The following is a 15886-nucleotide window of genomic DNA, read 5'->3' as shown; positions in this document are numbered from 1 at the left end:
ATTCTGACAGACGTAGGTTAGATCTACTTCAAACAATGGTTGATGATAACATTTGGTTATTTCATCAATGGTCGTTTCCCGTCTGCTGACGTGCTCGGACACATCAGTGGATGTAAAGCTCATTGTAAGCTCTTTACTGCAAATGTTAGTGAGTTAAGTGCAAGATATGAGTACAGACAGTGCTGTTTGCATTCTCAATTGTTTTTGTACTCACTAGATGAAGTAGAGTACATCTTACACCAACATTTCTCTTCAACTCTGTAAGGCTGCTCATGATCCAATATTCTAAAATGAGAACGTCTCATTCCGTAAAACAGTAGCATCTTCCATGAGAACCTAAAACCGCATAACTCTCCGCATGGTGCAGCACCTGTGACGAGTGTGTTAAGTGCATCCACTGTTGGTAACAGGTATGACAAAAAAGAAGTAGTCCTCCACTTTGGTTGAAGTGAGACCACCTACATTTCCTCAAATGTTCAAGATTCCTTTTTTAAATAATGAGGTAATACTGATGAGGTGATTTGTTGTGTTCAACAAAATAAAAATAAAAAAGATAGCATACTTAGCATTGACAGGCTAAAGTCACACATTTGCTTTACAATAAAGATGCCATTCTCATGTTTTACCCATGAGCAGGTGTGAAGGCAACATTTGTCGGACAGAGGTGCTTATTGCTGAAAGGCCTGGTAGTAGTGAGGTAGGGGAGCTGGAAGTGCTCATAGCAGGACTGCTGTATGCTTGAGGTAGCTGGCTGTGGTTATGGACTCCAGGGCCTTGTGGTACATGAGCCTGTGGAGGCTGGAAGAAGGTGAAAGGCCCTGGTGCCTGGGAGGACAGCCCAGAGGAAGAGGATGAAGGGGAAGTGGTGGTGGTGGACTGTGGATAGCTCATCACTAACCCTCCCATTCCCATGTGAGGGCTGTAGGTTGGCAGGCTGAAAGGCAGGAAGCCCAGCAGAGGCCCGAGGTCCATGTTAGTGGTGCAGGACATCTCAGTTGAAGAAATAGCGGGGCTCCTGGACAACAGGTGGGGGTCACCGCCAGCACCGACGCCTTCACCCAGCACCTCCCTCTGAGGGGAGGTAGAGGTAGAGGAGTTGACTGCACTCAGGTGAGGTGGGGGGGCACTCTGCAGGTCCAGCAGGAAACTGTCCACGTCAGCGCGAGGGTATGAGGTAGATCCATGCTGGTACCTGGCCATGTTGCTGTAGGGCTGCTGCTGCGCAGCCACCGGGGGCTGCAGGTGGTGGTGGTGGTGGGGGTGAGAAGATTGGGGGGGCATGTGGCGAGCCACACCCATATTTGAGGACAAGGAACCCTGCATGAGGCCATGAGGGTGGCCCATGCCAGGGACAGGATTGGCCATGGGGTAGGAGTTGTACATGTCCCTTGAGAAAGTCTCCATGGGCTCCTTGGAGACAGAGCCGATATCAGACGCCAAAGGGCTCAGTTCATCCTTCACTGGGCACTGGGTGGCAGGGGTTGGCGTCGCCACAGGAGTGCTGCTGGGTGTGCAGGGTGGCATCAACCCTGACTCCTGGGCGTGGCTCTTCTTCAAATGGCGAGTGAGGTGGTCTCTGCGGCCAAAGCGCTGTGCACAGCGCGGGCACAAGAAGTCACGGCGCCCAGTGTGCACAACAGCGTGACGCCGCACATCCTTACGAGTGTAGAATCGGCGGTCGCATCGCTCACACGAGTACTTCCTCTCTCTCACTGGCACAGTAGCGTTAGAGTTGCCCTCTGATGGTGGAGGCCTGTCAATATGGCTGCCCAGGTGCTCCAGCAGAGATGGCAACCCCTCCGGACAGGGCAGGCCCGATGCAGCACTGTGGGCTGCCACCAGATGGCGTCTATAACCCAGCTGGGTGTTGTACTGCTTCCCACACTCCTGGCAGTGGAAGAGCTGCCTGCTGGCTGGGTGGCTCTCCTGCAGCTGGCTCTTCAGATGGTCCTGCTGGTGAAACATTGTCTAACAGAAGGAACAGTACCGACTCTGCTGTTGCACAGGGACTCTGGCCAAGAGCCGGAGCAGACACAGGCAAGACTCATGAGGATCTTCCAGAGAGCTGACCATCAGCCTACAGACCTCTTGTCGTTTTGTTAACTTAGAGTGCTCGAATTAATGCTAAGTGCTGTTTGTTGACTGTTTGATGGTCTCTTGTGGCAATGACTAGTGGTCTGTCCTGCCTCACTGGGGCAAGCCTGTGTCCAGCACTTGGTTTCTGTGACAGCAGCTGCCATAGCAACCCCAAAAGGGCTGTGGTGATGAGGAGCTGTGGAAGCTCTGACTGGGCCTGTGTGTTTCTTGAGAAGAGTGCTTATGTTGGCCCACAGTCTATTTTAGTATTCAGCAGCGCTGAATGCCACAGTCACAGCGGCTGAATCACAGAGGCAGCTCAATATCTTTACAGACCTGCAAAACAGAAAGAAGTGTCACTTTGTGCAAATAACATTCAGCTAAAATGCTATTGGGGAAGAAGAGGCTGGATGAGCAGACTTTAAAGAAGAATTCAAACATTCGACACTATTGGGCTACAAAAAAAAAAAAAAAAAAAAAAAAATATATATATATATATATATATATATATATATCTCTGCAAAACACTGAAAATGATCATTATCCACCGAGGAGAGCAGGGGGCAACCCCCAGAGATGGACCCCCAGATAGCAGTCAGAGACGAATGTCCGGTCATTTTCTAGGTCCAAGTGAAAGTTAAACTATGGAACAATTTTACTTTTGCTATTGAAGGTCTACTGCACTACAGAAAAATCGTATTTGTAGGTTATTAGCAAGGCTAAATTTAAAGAAGCGATTCCTTCTGCATTTGATTCAATACCACGTCTCAATGTGACGGAGGACTCCTGTGCTAACTTTAGTCCGTCCCAGATTGATCATCTTGTCGATAGTGCTACAGGCTCACTGAGAATGACACTAGACTCGATAGCCCCACTGAACCCTCAGACCCGCGACCTAAAGCAAACTTCACGAAAAGCTTTAAAGCATATGGCGTTCCACCAATCAGGAAGAATCACGCTTAGTTTGGAGAGAGAGTCTTAAAACATATAAAAAGGCTCTCCGTAATGACAGAGAAGCCTATTACTCATCAGTAATAGAGAAAAATTAAAGCTGCAAGCAGCGATGTGTGGGTCCTCGTTCCTCCTCCACGTCGGGGGTGCTGGCCGGACGCCGGCTCAAGCGGCCCGGGAATGTCTGCGACCGTCGGAGTAAGCGTCTGTGAGTTAGACGTTTTTTCCTGCACGGAGCGATGCTGGAAATTATACTGTACTGCAAACAGTCCCACCACTTGCTGTATCCCACCGTATGGCCCAAGACAACATGCATCAACATAATACATTTGAAGGGGATCTGATCAATTCCCTTCATCAGGAGTTCAGTAATGTATAGTGGCTTGAAATACACAAGAATTACTGGAAAAATCACACAAACTGACTTCCGGTACCGTTTACATATGCCTACCAAGTTTCATTAATGTAGGTGAAGCGTAGCGCTGGGGCTGCTTAAATTAATGTTTGTAGGGGGCGCTATCGAGCCATATTGCCATTCTGAAGCATTAACATCGTATCAGGTAACTACATCTTTGACTTTAAATGTGTGTGCTAAGTTTAGTTACGTTTCGAGCATGTTACATTGGTTTATTCGGTCACGGCGAAGGATCAGACTTCGCCGATCAAACTTCACCGATGCTCCAACTCGCCGCCCTTTAACGAGTCCATACAATCTTCACAGGTCACAGGTGCATCATCAAGGACTTAAGTCTATTCTGACACATTCTGAGAGGGATCTGATTAATCTGTGAGGAGAAGGGTATGAAAGTAGAAAACATGTAGCCTACTGTTGTCACTAGGTGGCGCTATGACTAGAATGCAACATTATCATATAGATGTCTTCAGGGGCAGTATGTCATGACATGACAATATGGAGCAGATTAGATCATGTATGGCCGAGTTAAAACAACTTAAGTTTTCATGACGAATGGCATTTCTTTGAAGTTGCACCCTACACACAGTTTTATATTTTTTAAATCCTTTTATAACTTTTAATGGCTAAGGTCTCTAGAACACACAGCCCGATTTTGGAATGAATCGGGTTTAAGCTCTAGGAGGACTTTGCTGTTTTACAACGCCCAAAAACGTCAAAAAAGGCCATATTGAGCGATTTACTGCAGCGAGCCCTAATCTTCAAATATTATGAAAAAAAATAGGGAACGTTAAGGGACTCAATGTGGACATATGCTAGCAATTTGGTATGGATAGGCCAAGTCATTTGGAAGTTATGTGTCTTTAAATATGAGGCCGCACCCCTTAAAAGTTAATTGGCCCATATCTTCTGAACGCAATGAGATATCAACAATCTTTTCACAACATTTGATGACATTGAACCAATAATGTACCACAGAAATTTTCGTAAAGATCAGACCAAGCGTTTAGCATAAAATGGAAAAAACGTGTTTTTTACAAAATTCAAAATGGCGGAAAATCTAATTAGGCGCATTTTATGGCCACCATTGACTTTTTTGTAGAGGAGGTCCAAGTGGACATGTGAACCAAATTTCAAGTCAATCGGTCATTGTTAGCAAAAACCGTGGGCTTTTTGACACAAGGGGAGGCTACAGAGAAAATTATTCGTACTAAAATGCGAGACCTCCAAATTATCAAATTTTTCGCCAGGCCTGATATGCATGTGAAATTTAAGAACGTTTGGGATATGATAAAGGCCCCAAAAACGACTTTGTTGCTAGAGAATAATAATAATCATTCGAAAAACAATAGGTTCCTCTACGACGAAGTCGTCACGAGGACCCTAATAATTTCTCGAAAAACAGTAGGTTCCTCTACGACGAAGTCGTCACGAGGACCCTAATAAGAACAACCCCAGGTTTCTCTTTAGCACTGTAGCCAGGCTGACAGAGTCACAGCTCTGTGGAGCCGTGTATTATAGGGCTGCAACAATGAATCAATAAAAATCGATAGTTGGGGATTATTACGCCACCCAATAAGACGCAGAGATGTTTGAGTATACAAAAAAAAAAGAAAGTTGAGTTGAGCGCGGAGCAAAAAAAAAAAGCCGGTAGAGCAAAGACCATCAGAGAGAGCCATACGGTTGTGCGAGAACTAATGGTTATTTCCCCCGTGGTGGACAGCGGAAATAATAACTGTTTTTACGGAGACAAGCCACGCCCCCTTTTCCTGTGGTTTATAGACAAGTGCAATTTATTTTTTCTTTTAAAAATTAGCAGGTACGGCCTATAGATAGGTGCGCTCTATAGTCCGGAACTTACGGTACCTGTTACCTGTGCATTTTCCTGCACAGTTCTGTTGAATAAAGGGTTGGAAATTACTGCTTTTTTTTTCAGCCCCTAGATATCCGATTCATCGAACAAATAATCGACAGATTAATCAATTATTAAAATAATCGTTAGTTGCAGCCCTAGTGTATTCCTATAGACCTCAGTAGTAATGACTTCATGAACTTCTTTAATGAAAATACTTTAACTATTGGAGGCAAGATTGATGATCTCTTGCCCTCAACCAATGCAGATCTGTCCTCAAGAGGAATGGCCTTGGAAACGGCTGTATGCCCTGGTGTACAATTGGATGGCTTTTCCCCCATTAACTTAGACCAATTGTCCTCAACGGTTTCTACTTCTAAACCATCTACCTGTCTCTTGGACCCCATCCGAACGAGGCTGCTTAAAGACGTGTTGCCTTTAATTGGCACCTCTCTGCTGGATATTGTTAATGTGTCTTTGCTAACAGGCCATGTACCACATTCCTTCAAAGTAGCAGTAATTAAACCTCTTCTGAAGAAGCTCACTCTTAATCCAGAGATGTTGGCTAACTACAGACCGATCTCTAACCTTCCCTTCCTCTCTAAGATACTTGAGAAAGTAGTCGCAAATCAGTTGTGTGACTTTTTACATCAGAATAGTTTATTTGAGGAGTTTCAGTCAGGATTTAGAAAACACCACAGCCCAGAGACAGCACTGGTGAAGATTACAAATGACCTCCTAATTGCATCAGATAAAGGACTCATCTCCGTACTGGTATTATTAGACCTTAGTGCTGCGTTCGACACCATTGATCATGACATCCTATTACAGAGACTGGATCAGTCGATTGGCATTTCAGGTACCGCACTAAGCTGGTTTAAATTCTATTTATCAGATCGATCTCAAGTTGTATTTGTAAACGATGAAGCCTCAATAACCACCAACGTTAATCACGGAGTTCCACAAGGTTCTGTGCTTGAACCAATTTTATTTACCTTATATATGCTTCCTTTGGGCAACATTATCAGGAAACACTCCATAAACTTTCATTGCTATGCAGACGATACTCAATTATATCTATCGATCAAACCAGAGGAGACCAACCAGATCGCTAAAATTCAAGAATGTCTTAAAGACATAAAAACATGGATGACCTCCAACTTCCTGATGTTAAACTCAGACAAAACTGAAGTTATTTTACTCGGACCTGAACACCTCAGAGATCAATTATCTGGCGATGTGGTTTCTGTAGATGGCATTGCCCTGGCATCCAACACCACTAAAGAATCTCTAGTTATCTTTGACCGAGACTTGTCCTTTAACTCCCACGTTAAGCAAATTTCAAGGACTGCATTTTTTCATCTACGTAACATTTCAAAAATCAGACGCATCTTGTCTTAAAAAGATGCAGAAAAGCTGGTTCACGCGTTTGTTACTTCCAGACTGGATTACTGCAACTCCTTATTATCAGGCTGCTCTAATAAGTCTCCAGAATGCTGCAGCTCGTGTACTCACAAAAACTAAGAAAAGAGATCACATTACTCCTGTATTAGCTGCTCTGCACTGGCTCCCTGTAAAATCAAGAATCATATTTAAAATTCTCCTCCTCACCTACAAAGCCTTGATTTGTGATGCACCTTCATATCTTAAGGAGTTTGTAGTACCATATTGCCCCACTAGAGAGCTGCGCTCACTAAAAGCGGGGCTACTTGTGGTTCCTAGAGTCCTAAAAAGTAGGATGGGAGCCAGAGCCTTCAGTTATCAAGCTCCTCTTTTATGGAACCAGCTTCCACTTTCAGTCCGGGAGGCAGACAGTCACCTCATTTAAGAATAGACTTAAGACTTTCCTCTTTAATAGTGCTCATAGTTAGGGCTGAATCAGGTTTGCCCTGGTCCAGCCCCTTGATATGCTGCTATAGGCTGCTGGGGGATGTTTTAGGATACACTGAGCACCTATCTCCTCTTCTCTCTCTCCTTATGGATGAATTTACATCTCTCCATTGCACCTTATTAACTCTGCTTCCTCCCCGGAGTCGTTGTGACTTCACGTCTCATAGGGTCCATTGGACCTGGAGGTGTCTGATGCCTGGTGAGCCGGCCTCCCGCGTTGGCCCTGCTGATGCCCCTCCCCCCCTCCTCCTTCTGTTTCATGGATTGGAGGTCCATTCATACATTGTCATATTCATGTAATGTGTTTATGTAACTTTGTAATGTTGTTCATTCTGTACACATGACATCTATTGCTTCTGTCCATCCGGGGAGAGGGATCCTCCTCTGTTGCTCTTGCTCTGTTTTTTCTATTATTTGGAAGTTTTTCCTGATCCGATGTGAGGTCCTGGGACAGGGATGTTGTATGTGTACAGATTGTAATGCCCTCTGAGGCAAATTTGTAATATTGCGCTATATAAAATAAACTGATTTGAATATTCAATTTACATGATGGCCTCAGCCCAAATATTTGATCAAGTGAATTTTAAGCCGTTTTAGAAATGTGCAACAAATTAAATGTGAATTATGTGCATTTTCATCAGCTGAGTTGAGGCACATAAATAGTCTATCTGAGCACAAGAGTCCAATGTCAAGAAAGAAACCTGAGGTGAAAGAGCTTGGCGGTCTATACGTTACTATCGGGCAGGAATGTTCTTCAGCTCATACAAGACTATGTCTTGCTGTCCTAACCAAGATGGTGCCAGACAGTCATTATATAAATGTATAAATGTGCAGGTGTGAAGTTTGGTCAATGCTTGTCTCTTGGATGGAAGCATGGCTTTTCATTTCCTTGTTACATATTATCTTAATAAAATAAAGCTTCCTTCTATATTAATTAAATGTCTTGAATCACTTTTTCATTAGGCAGTTTCTAAACACAAGCTTTTTAACATAAATCTATGTACCGCAGAGCGAGAGATGTATTCGAGGCAGGCTTTTACATTCTAGTCACTCCGGTATATTTGATCCTATTTTAGTATGATTTCTATTCCATTTCTGCTCCAGTTTGCACCGTTACATTTTTGCACTGGATGATGTTAACGATTTCTAAATGGTTTCTAAAGTTTCATCGGACAGAATACCTTCATGTCCTAACAAGGCAGTAATGGTAAAAAAAAACGTTACTTCAAATGGAGCTATAGCAATGTTGTGCGTGTTCAAATTTATTAATTTAAAGTGATGAAAGTACACACACACGCACTGGGGGCGATTTATAGACCCCTTTCGTCTCAATGTCATGATAACATCATCGCGTTAGAGGCAAAACTAAGGAATGACTGCAATCAGAGGAGTGTGCTAAAGACTTGGAAAATGTCCTCTTGCTGTATTGTTGCGAGTGTGGCTCCAACTTTTGAGATGACAACCTGTGATTGGAGGTAAGCTGCAATGCCAGCGAGATGGAGAATAAATGTTGCTAATATTTAGCTCAGCCTTCTCTAACCTCACTGCTCACACAGAAGTATCAGAGAGATGGGGAGAAAATGCTGCTACTAAAATAGTTTAGCTATATGAAGGTGGCTGTTTGAAACGAAAAACTAGCCCGGCAAAAAGAAACATGCTTGTGCATCTCTAAACATCGTATTTGATCCTTTTGTGCTGATCTGATCCAATCTGTGACTCAAAACTGTGATATGATCAGAACCGTGAGAGTTATGATCCCAGTGATTGTACAGTTTACTGAATGAAAGAGAGAGGAATAACTCAAACAGCCATAACGATGGCAGAGACACCATGTCATGTAAACAACCCACATACCCATCAACTCAAGATCAGACTGGAGACCTAACCACTTAAATGGGTGAGTAGTATTTGCTGTCTTTGCATCCACTTTGTAAACAAAAAACACACGTCCATATTGTTTTAGGTTATTGATATGTCCATTAGATATTGCAATATTAAAACAGCAAGTCAGATACACTCAGCTCTCTGGCGATCTCCCGCCAGCCAGCTGAACATTATTTAGGTTTTTGTGGTGAAATCCAGAGATATCGTATCGCCTCACTTCACCAACTTGCTGTTCCTCGTCCATTGCAGCGCTAGAAAAGCGAGCAGTAGGATTATATAAACAGGAAGACGTGCTGTGCAAAACTGCGTTGCTAGCGGCCAGTTAGGATGTGGTGCCATGGACATAGTGCGTACAAATATATTTCAAATAGTTCACGTCTGTATTTTAAGAACAAATATTTAGTTGTGAAGCCATATCATTGTCTGACTTTTCTAGCCAAACCAGGTGCAAACGACAGAAGTAGCTCCCGTTGAGCCCTAAGCCCCGCCCTCCTCTGGAGCGCCATCACTCAATTATTTAATATAAATATTGAATTATCTTCAAATAACAGCCTTTATTTTATGTATTTAAATACATTGATACGAGAGATTTGTCAGATGTCAAATAATATGATTTTAATTCTTAGACAAAATGATCTATAAAAGCTAACGTATGTTTGTGAATTTGTACCAATAATACTTTTCTTTGTATTTGTTGTGATAACAATAGTGAAGTTAGATTTGGTTTTGTATGCAGTGTTTCCCACAGGATTCTGTGAGACTGTCATGGTGGACTTGGGACTGGAGGGGGTTTGGAGTCCAGCTCCCCCAGAACAACATGTTGTACCTTCTGAGTTAAATCCATGTGGTGCTATTGGAGAGCAAACGTAAGAGGCTAAATGTATGAAGAGTTTTGTGCTCTTGTAAACATAATATAAATCAACGAATGAACCGTGATGTAATATCAAGCAGTAAAAATCACCTTAATCTTTACCAGCTGCAATATTAAAATGATCAACACATTAATGCATCAATAATTATAATCCGTCCATCCATCCATCCATTATCACCCGCTTATCCGGGGTCGGGTCGCGGTGGCAGCAGGTTCAGCAGGCCGACCCAGGCTTCCCTCTCACCCGCAACACTTTCCAGCTCATTCTGGGGGATCCCGAGGCGTTCCAAGGCCAGCCGGGAGATATAATCCCTCCAGCGTGTCCTCGGTCTTCCCCGGGGCCTCCTACCAGTTGGACGTGCCCTGAAAACCTCTAATGGGAGGCGTCCAGGAGGCATCCTGACTAGATGCCCGAACCACCTCAGCTGACTCCTTTCGACACGAAGGAGCAGCGACTCGACTCCAAGCTCCCCCCTGATGTCCGAGCTCCTTACCCTATCTCTAAGGCTGAGCCCGGCCACCCTACGGAGGAAGCTCATTTCGGCTGCTTGTATCCGAGATCTCGTTCTTTCGGTCACGACCCAGAGTTCGTGACCATAGGTGAGGGTTGGAACGTAGACCGACCAGTAAATGGAGAGCTTTGCCTTCCGGCTCAGCTCCCTCTTCACCAAGACGGACCGGTACAGCGCCTGTTTTACTGCTGCAGCCGCACCGATCCGCCTGTCGATCTCCCGCTCCACCTTACCCTCACTCGTGAACAAGACCCCGAGATACTTGAACTCCTTCGCTTGGGGTAGGCAGTTTGGCCCCACCTGGAGGGAGCAATCCGCCGGTTTCCGGCAGAGCACCATGGCCTCAGATTTGGAGGTGCTAACTCTCATCCCTGCCGCTTCGCACTCGGCTGCAAAACGCCCCAGTGAATGCTGGAGGTCACGGTCCGAGGAGGCAAACAGGACCACATCATCCGCAAACAGCAGAGAGGCGATCCCGAGACTCCCGAACCGGATCCTCTCCGCCCCCTGGCTGCGCCTAGATATCCTGTCCATGAAGGTCACGAACAGGACCGGTGATAAAGGGCAGCCCTGGCGGAGGCCAACACCCACCGGGAACGTGTCTGACTTACTACCGAGGAGACGAACACAGCTCCTACTGCAGGCATACAGAGACCGGATGGCCCGTGCCAACGGGTCCGGCACCCCATACAAAAACCCCAGAGGGACCCGGTCGAAAGCCTTCTCCAGGTCTACAAAGCACATGTAAACTGGTTGGGCAAACTCCCAGGACCCCTCCAGTAATCTTGCGAGGGTAAAGAGCTGGTCCACTGTTCCACGACCGGGACGGAATCCGCACTGTTCGTCCTGAATTTGAGGTTCGACAAGCGGTCGGAGCCTCCTCTCCAGCACCCTGGCATAAGCTTTTCCCGGGAGGCTGAGCAGTGTGATACCACGATAGTTCGAGCACACTCTCCGGTCCCCCTTCTTGAAGATGGGAACCACCACCCCGGTCTGCCAGTCCATGGGCACTGTTCCCGACCCCCATGCGACAGCCCAACAATGTCCAGCGCTTTCAGCATCTCAGGGCGGATCTCATCCACCCCTGGCGCCTTGCCACCAAGGAGCTTTTTGACTACCTTAGCGACCTCTGCCAGGGATATGGGTGAATCCACCCCAAAGTCTTCCGGCGCTGCCCCCTCTCCGGGGGACATGTTGGCCGGGTTTAGGAGTTCCTCAAAGTGCTCTTTCCACCGCCTGACGATGTCCCCAGTCCGGGTCAGCAGTTCCCCCCCCCCCTGCTGAGAACAGCCTGGGGTAGACCCTGCTTTCCCTTCCTGAGCCGTCGGATGGTTTGCCAGAACTTCCTTGAGGCCAACCGAAAGTCCTTCTCCATGGCCTCCCCGAACTCCTCCCATGCCCGAGTTTTAGCCTCCGCGACCATCGCAGCTGCAGCCCTTCTGGCCCGCCGGTACCCGTCAGCTGCTTCAGGAGACCCCTGGGCCAGCCAGGCCCGAAAGGCCTCCTTCTTCAGTTTGACGGCTACCCTCACCCCCGGTGTCCACCACCGGGTTCTAGGGTTGCCGCCACGACAGGCACCGATGACCTTCCGGCCACAGCCCCGAGCAGCCGCGTCCACAATAGAGGCTTTGAACAAGGTCCACTCGGATTCCATGTCCCCAGCCTCCCTCGGGATTTGTGAGAAGTTCTTCCGGAGGTGGGAGTTGAAGACCTCCCGGACAGGATCCTCTGCCAGACGTTCCCAGTTCACCCTCACTACACGTTTGGGCTTGCCAGGTCTCTCTAGCAGAGTCCCCCGCCATCTGATCCAACTCACCACCAGGTGGTGATCAGTTGACAGCTCTGCTCCTCTCTTCACCCGAGTGTCCAAGACATACGGCCGCAGATCAGATGATACGATTACAAAGTCGATCATTGATCTCCGGCCTAAGGTGTTCTGGTACCAGGTACACTTATGAGCCACCTTATGTTCGAACATGGTGTTCGTTATGGACAAACTGTGGCTAGCACAGAAGTCCAACAACAAAACACCATTCGGGTTCAGATCGGGTAAGCCGTTCCTCCCAATCACGCCCCGCCAGGTTTCTCTGTCATTGCCCATGTGAGCGTTGAAGTCTCCCAGGAGAACTATGGAGTCGGCAGGCGGCGCCCTTTCCAGGACCCCTCCCACCGACTCCAAGAAGGCCGGATACTCCGAAATGCTGTTCGGTGCATAAGCACAAACAAGTCAGAGCCTTACTCCCCGCAACCCGTAGGCGCAGGGAGGCGACCCTCTCGTTCCCCGGGGAAAACTCCAACACAGCGGCGCTCAGCCGGGGGCTCGTGAGTATCCCCACTCCCGCCCGGCGCCTCTCACCCTGGGCAACTCCAGAAAAGGACAAAGTCCAACCCTTCTCCAGGAGCTTGGTTCCAGAGCCCATGCTGTGCGTGGAGGTGAGCCCAACTATATCTAGCTGGTACCGCTCCACCTCCTGCACCAGCTCCGGCTCTTTCCCCGCTAGTGAGGTGACGTTCCACGTCCCTAGAGCTAGTCTATGCTGCCGGCGATCGGCCCGCCCAGGTCTCCCGCCTGGCCCGCCGCCCGGTCTACATAGCACCCGACCCCGATAATTCTCCCTGCGGGTGGTGGGTCCACAGGGTGACTGCTGCTCCATGTTGTTCTTTCGGGCTGAGCCCGACCGGGCCCCATGGGCGAAAGCCCGGCCACCAGACGCTCGCCGACGAGCTCCCCTCCTGGGTCTGGCTCTGGGAGGGTGCCCCGGTTTCCCTTGTCCGGGCAAGGTGGCTACAATCCGTGGTGCTGCTTATTATAATCCGTAATGCATATTATTCTGAAATGGACCAATCTGCATAATGAGTACTTTTGATGCCAATACTTTTCCTAAAGTAATATTTTGAATGCAGGACTTTGTGTTTTGATACAGTGATATTACTAATTTTACTAATGTACTCGGAGTACTTGTCAGGAGTTACAGTGAGGCATACAGCTTATCAAACACGGGGATCTGATTGGTTCTCAAAGCAAATTTTTTATGGGGATAATGACGTTATCAGACAGTCTAATCTTTAACGGAAAATCTCAATCAACGCTCCCAATTGATTCAACTAAGATGTGGTAGTCTCACAAATGGCCAGATCCTAATGGGTCTCTGGATTTTATTGAATAAATATTGGTTCATTGAAATTCACTTGGGGTTTTAAACACAAACCTTATTTATGCAAGAATAACCCCCAATATATTGAGATCAGAATGGTTAACTTCCCAATATCAGTATTGGCTCCAAATATGTTTGTTTGGCATCATCAGCCGCACAATATTTGCGAAGACTGACCTTGCTTTTTTCCTGTGATGTGAAAATATACAGTAATTAGCATCCTAATTTTGTATATGTTAAAGTAGATGTATAAACAGTTTCAAAGTTTCACGTCGGGTCAGGTGGGAGGCAGATATCGCCATGGAATTCCTGTCTAGCTTTTACTTTTACTGTACCCATGTTATTTCTAGTTTGCCTCAGTACATCAAGAGATGCAAAAACACACTTTCTGAGCACCTGTCTATGACCTGAATTCCCCGGGTTGACCCCACCCACTGAGAGGTGTACAGATATACTGTATGTGGTTCATTATATAGCCCACCCAGACTGTGGGTAGAAACAGGAAACGCTGGATTGCTTATGGAAAATGAGAATCGTGTAAGTTTTAATTTTAGATCAAGCGGCAAAAAAAAAAACCTGAAGCACAAGGTTAATTTGCCTTGTGACTTTTGCATATGGACACATTGCATTGTCTATGCTGAAAAGATATATCGTATAGCCCTGTCAAGGGAGTGTGCCACCGACCAATCTACAGCAACTACTGACGACATCAAAGTGGACCAAACTCTCTCTTTTTATCCAGGCCCTTGTTGAATCTATGTCACCAAGAATTAAAGAGGTAGTTCTGAGTGCAAACCTAATAAAGTATCTGGTGAAAGTTTGCATATGCACTTTTTTATAAAAAATACCTCACCATATATATATAATTCTATCTTTAGAAAAAGGCTCAGTAGTTTCCTATGCAGCTAGACACTGTAGTTTGTAATGGTTATTCAAACAGAAGAAATAGTGCATTTGTTGTTGCATTTACAGCAACAGATTAATCCACACATGGCATTCCACTGAGTATTTGAGGCTGCTGGACAGTGTATGTGGAGTCAAAATAAACAGCACGTGTGCACCAAGAAATAAGATATATCCGACTTTGATACACACTATACTGGTTAGTAGATCAAGAATAAAAAATACTGAATATTAACAGACTAATCATACAACCTCACTCCCGTTTGGGAGAAGGCAATAAAAAAAAAACTACATGACAACTGCACTTGTTCAGTTAAGTACTGCAATTCCCTTTGTGACAAACTTGTGATTGGCTAGAGATATGAAATTAATTTAAACAAGATCAAATCTGTTTGACTCCAGAGTGTGCATCCAGTATTTAGACCTGCCGTGAGCTGGACCACCTCAGAACAGGGCCATGCTTGTAATAGTTGTTGTAAATACTTTGACTATTTTATGCAAGACATATCTGCATACAGGACTTTCACTTTAAAATGGCCCAGTCTTCAATTATACTCATACCCCTGTCACTTGAGTAGTCTGAACCAGTGGATGTTCTCCAGGTCTTTATAGGAGATGCCTGAACGACTATTAGGAGCTGGGTGATGGGAGCTGGTAGTGCCATCTTGTGGGTCCTCAGCATGGAGCTGCCACATTAATCCCCACACCGTTTCTGCTACCTGCCCCCCCCCCCCCCCCCCCCCCCCCCCCCCCCCCCCCCCCCCGGTGTTAAACTCCGAGCACATTATGATCCCGGTGGAACCGAGCGAAGAGGCGAAATGAGCGTGACTGAAGCGATGAAGTCTCGGCTAGTCGCGTGAGAGAGCGGTGGGACGGGGTCACCACCAGACCGGGGCTACATTGGACTGCTAGCCCGGCTCCGTTCACACATTTCGGCGGCGGAGACGACATTAGATTTCCTGCGTGGATGTTTGAGTGTGTGTACCGTTGGTTCTACGTGGAGAGAACCCACAGACTAGTGCCGGTGTGGCTGCGGGTGAAGTTAAGAGAGTTAGAGAAACCAGCATGCCGTTTAAAAAACAAAAGATGAGCGTTTCACGAAGTTGTATCGGAGTTCGTCTTACGGGAGCTAACTCCTGTGTGTGTTACCGAGCAGGGTACAAGTCCCGCTCCGGTTAACGGACACGGACACAACGCTACTTACCGGCAGAACCTCAGTCCAGCTCTCCGTCCAGCCGCCATTCCGTCTCCATATCGACATTTTGTAACAAGTTTTTAAAGATGTTTCTTAGAGTCCGGGCCTGGACTGCTGGGCGCCGCGCTGGAAGCCATGCATTCTGGGAGAGTGACGTCACACCCGATCCATCCACACACGCACGC

At 46.6% G+C, this 15886-nt stretch overlaps 1 protein-coding gene across 1 annotated transcript; it reads right to left on the bottom strand.

Annotated features, from left to right (window-relative positions):
• Positions 1–668: 668 nt before the first annotated feature.
• LOC117733568 (zinc finger protein PLAGL2-like) lies at positions 669–15831 on the bottom strand. The gene is given in 3 exon segments (XM_034537330.1): positions 669–701; positions 703–2412; positions 15711–15831. Coding segments are annotated over 2 exon segments (1296 nt in total). The 5' UTR covers positions 1966–2412; positions 15711–15831.
• Between the last annotated feature and the right edge of the window lie 55 nt (positions 15832–15886).

Source organism: Cyclopterus lumpus, chromosome 7 (genome assembly GCF_009769545.1).
Source record: "Cyclopterus lumpus isolate fCycLum1 chromosome 7, fCycLum1.pri, whole genome shotgun sequence".
NCBI lineage: Eukaryota > Metazoa > Chordata > Actinopteri > Perciformes > Cyclopteridae > Cyclopterus > Cyclopterus lumpus.
The sequence above is the reverse complement of the archived record's forward strand: the minus strand, read 5'-3'. Positions and strand labels throughout refer to the sequence as shown.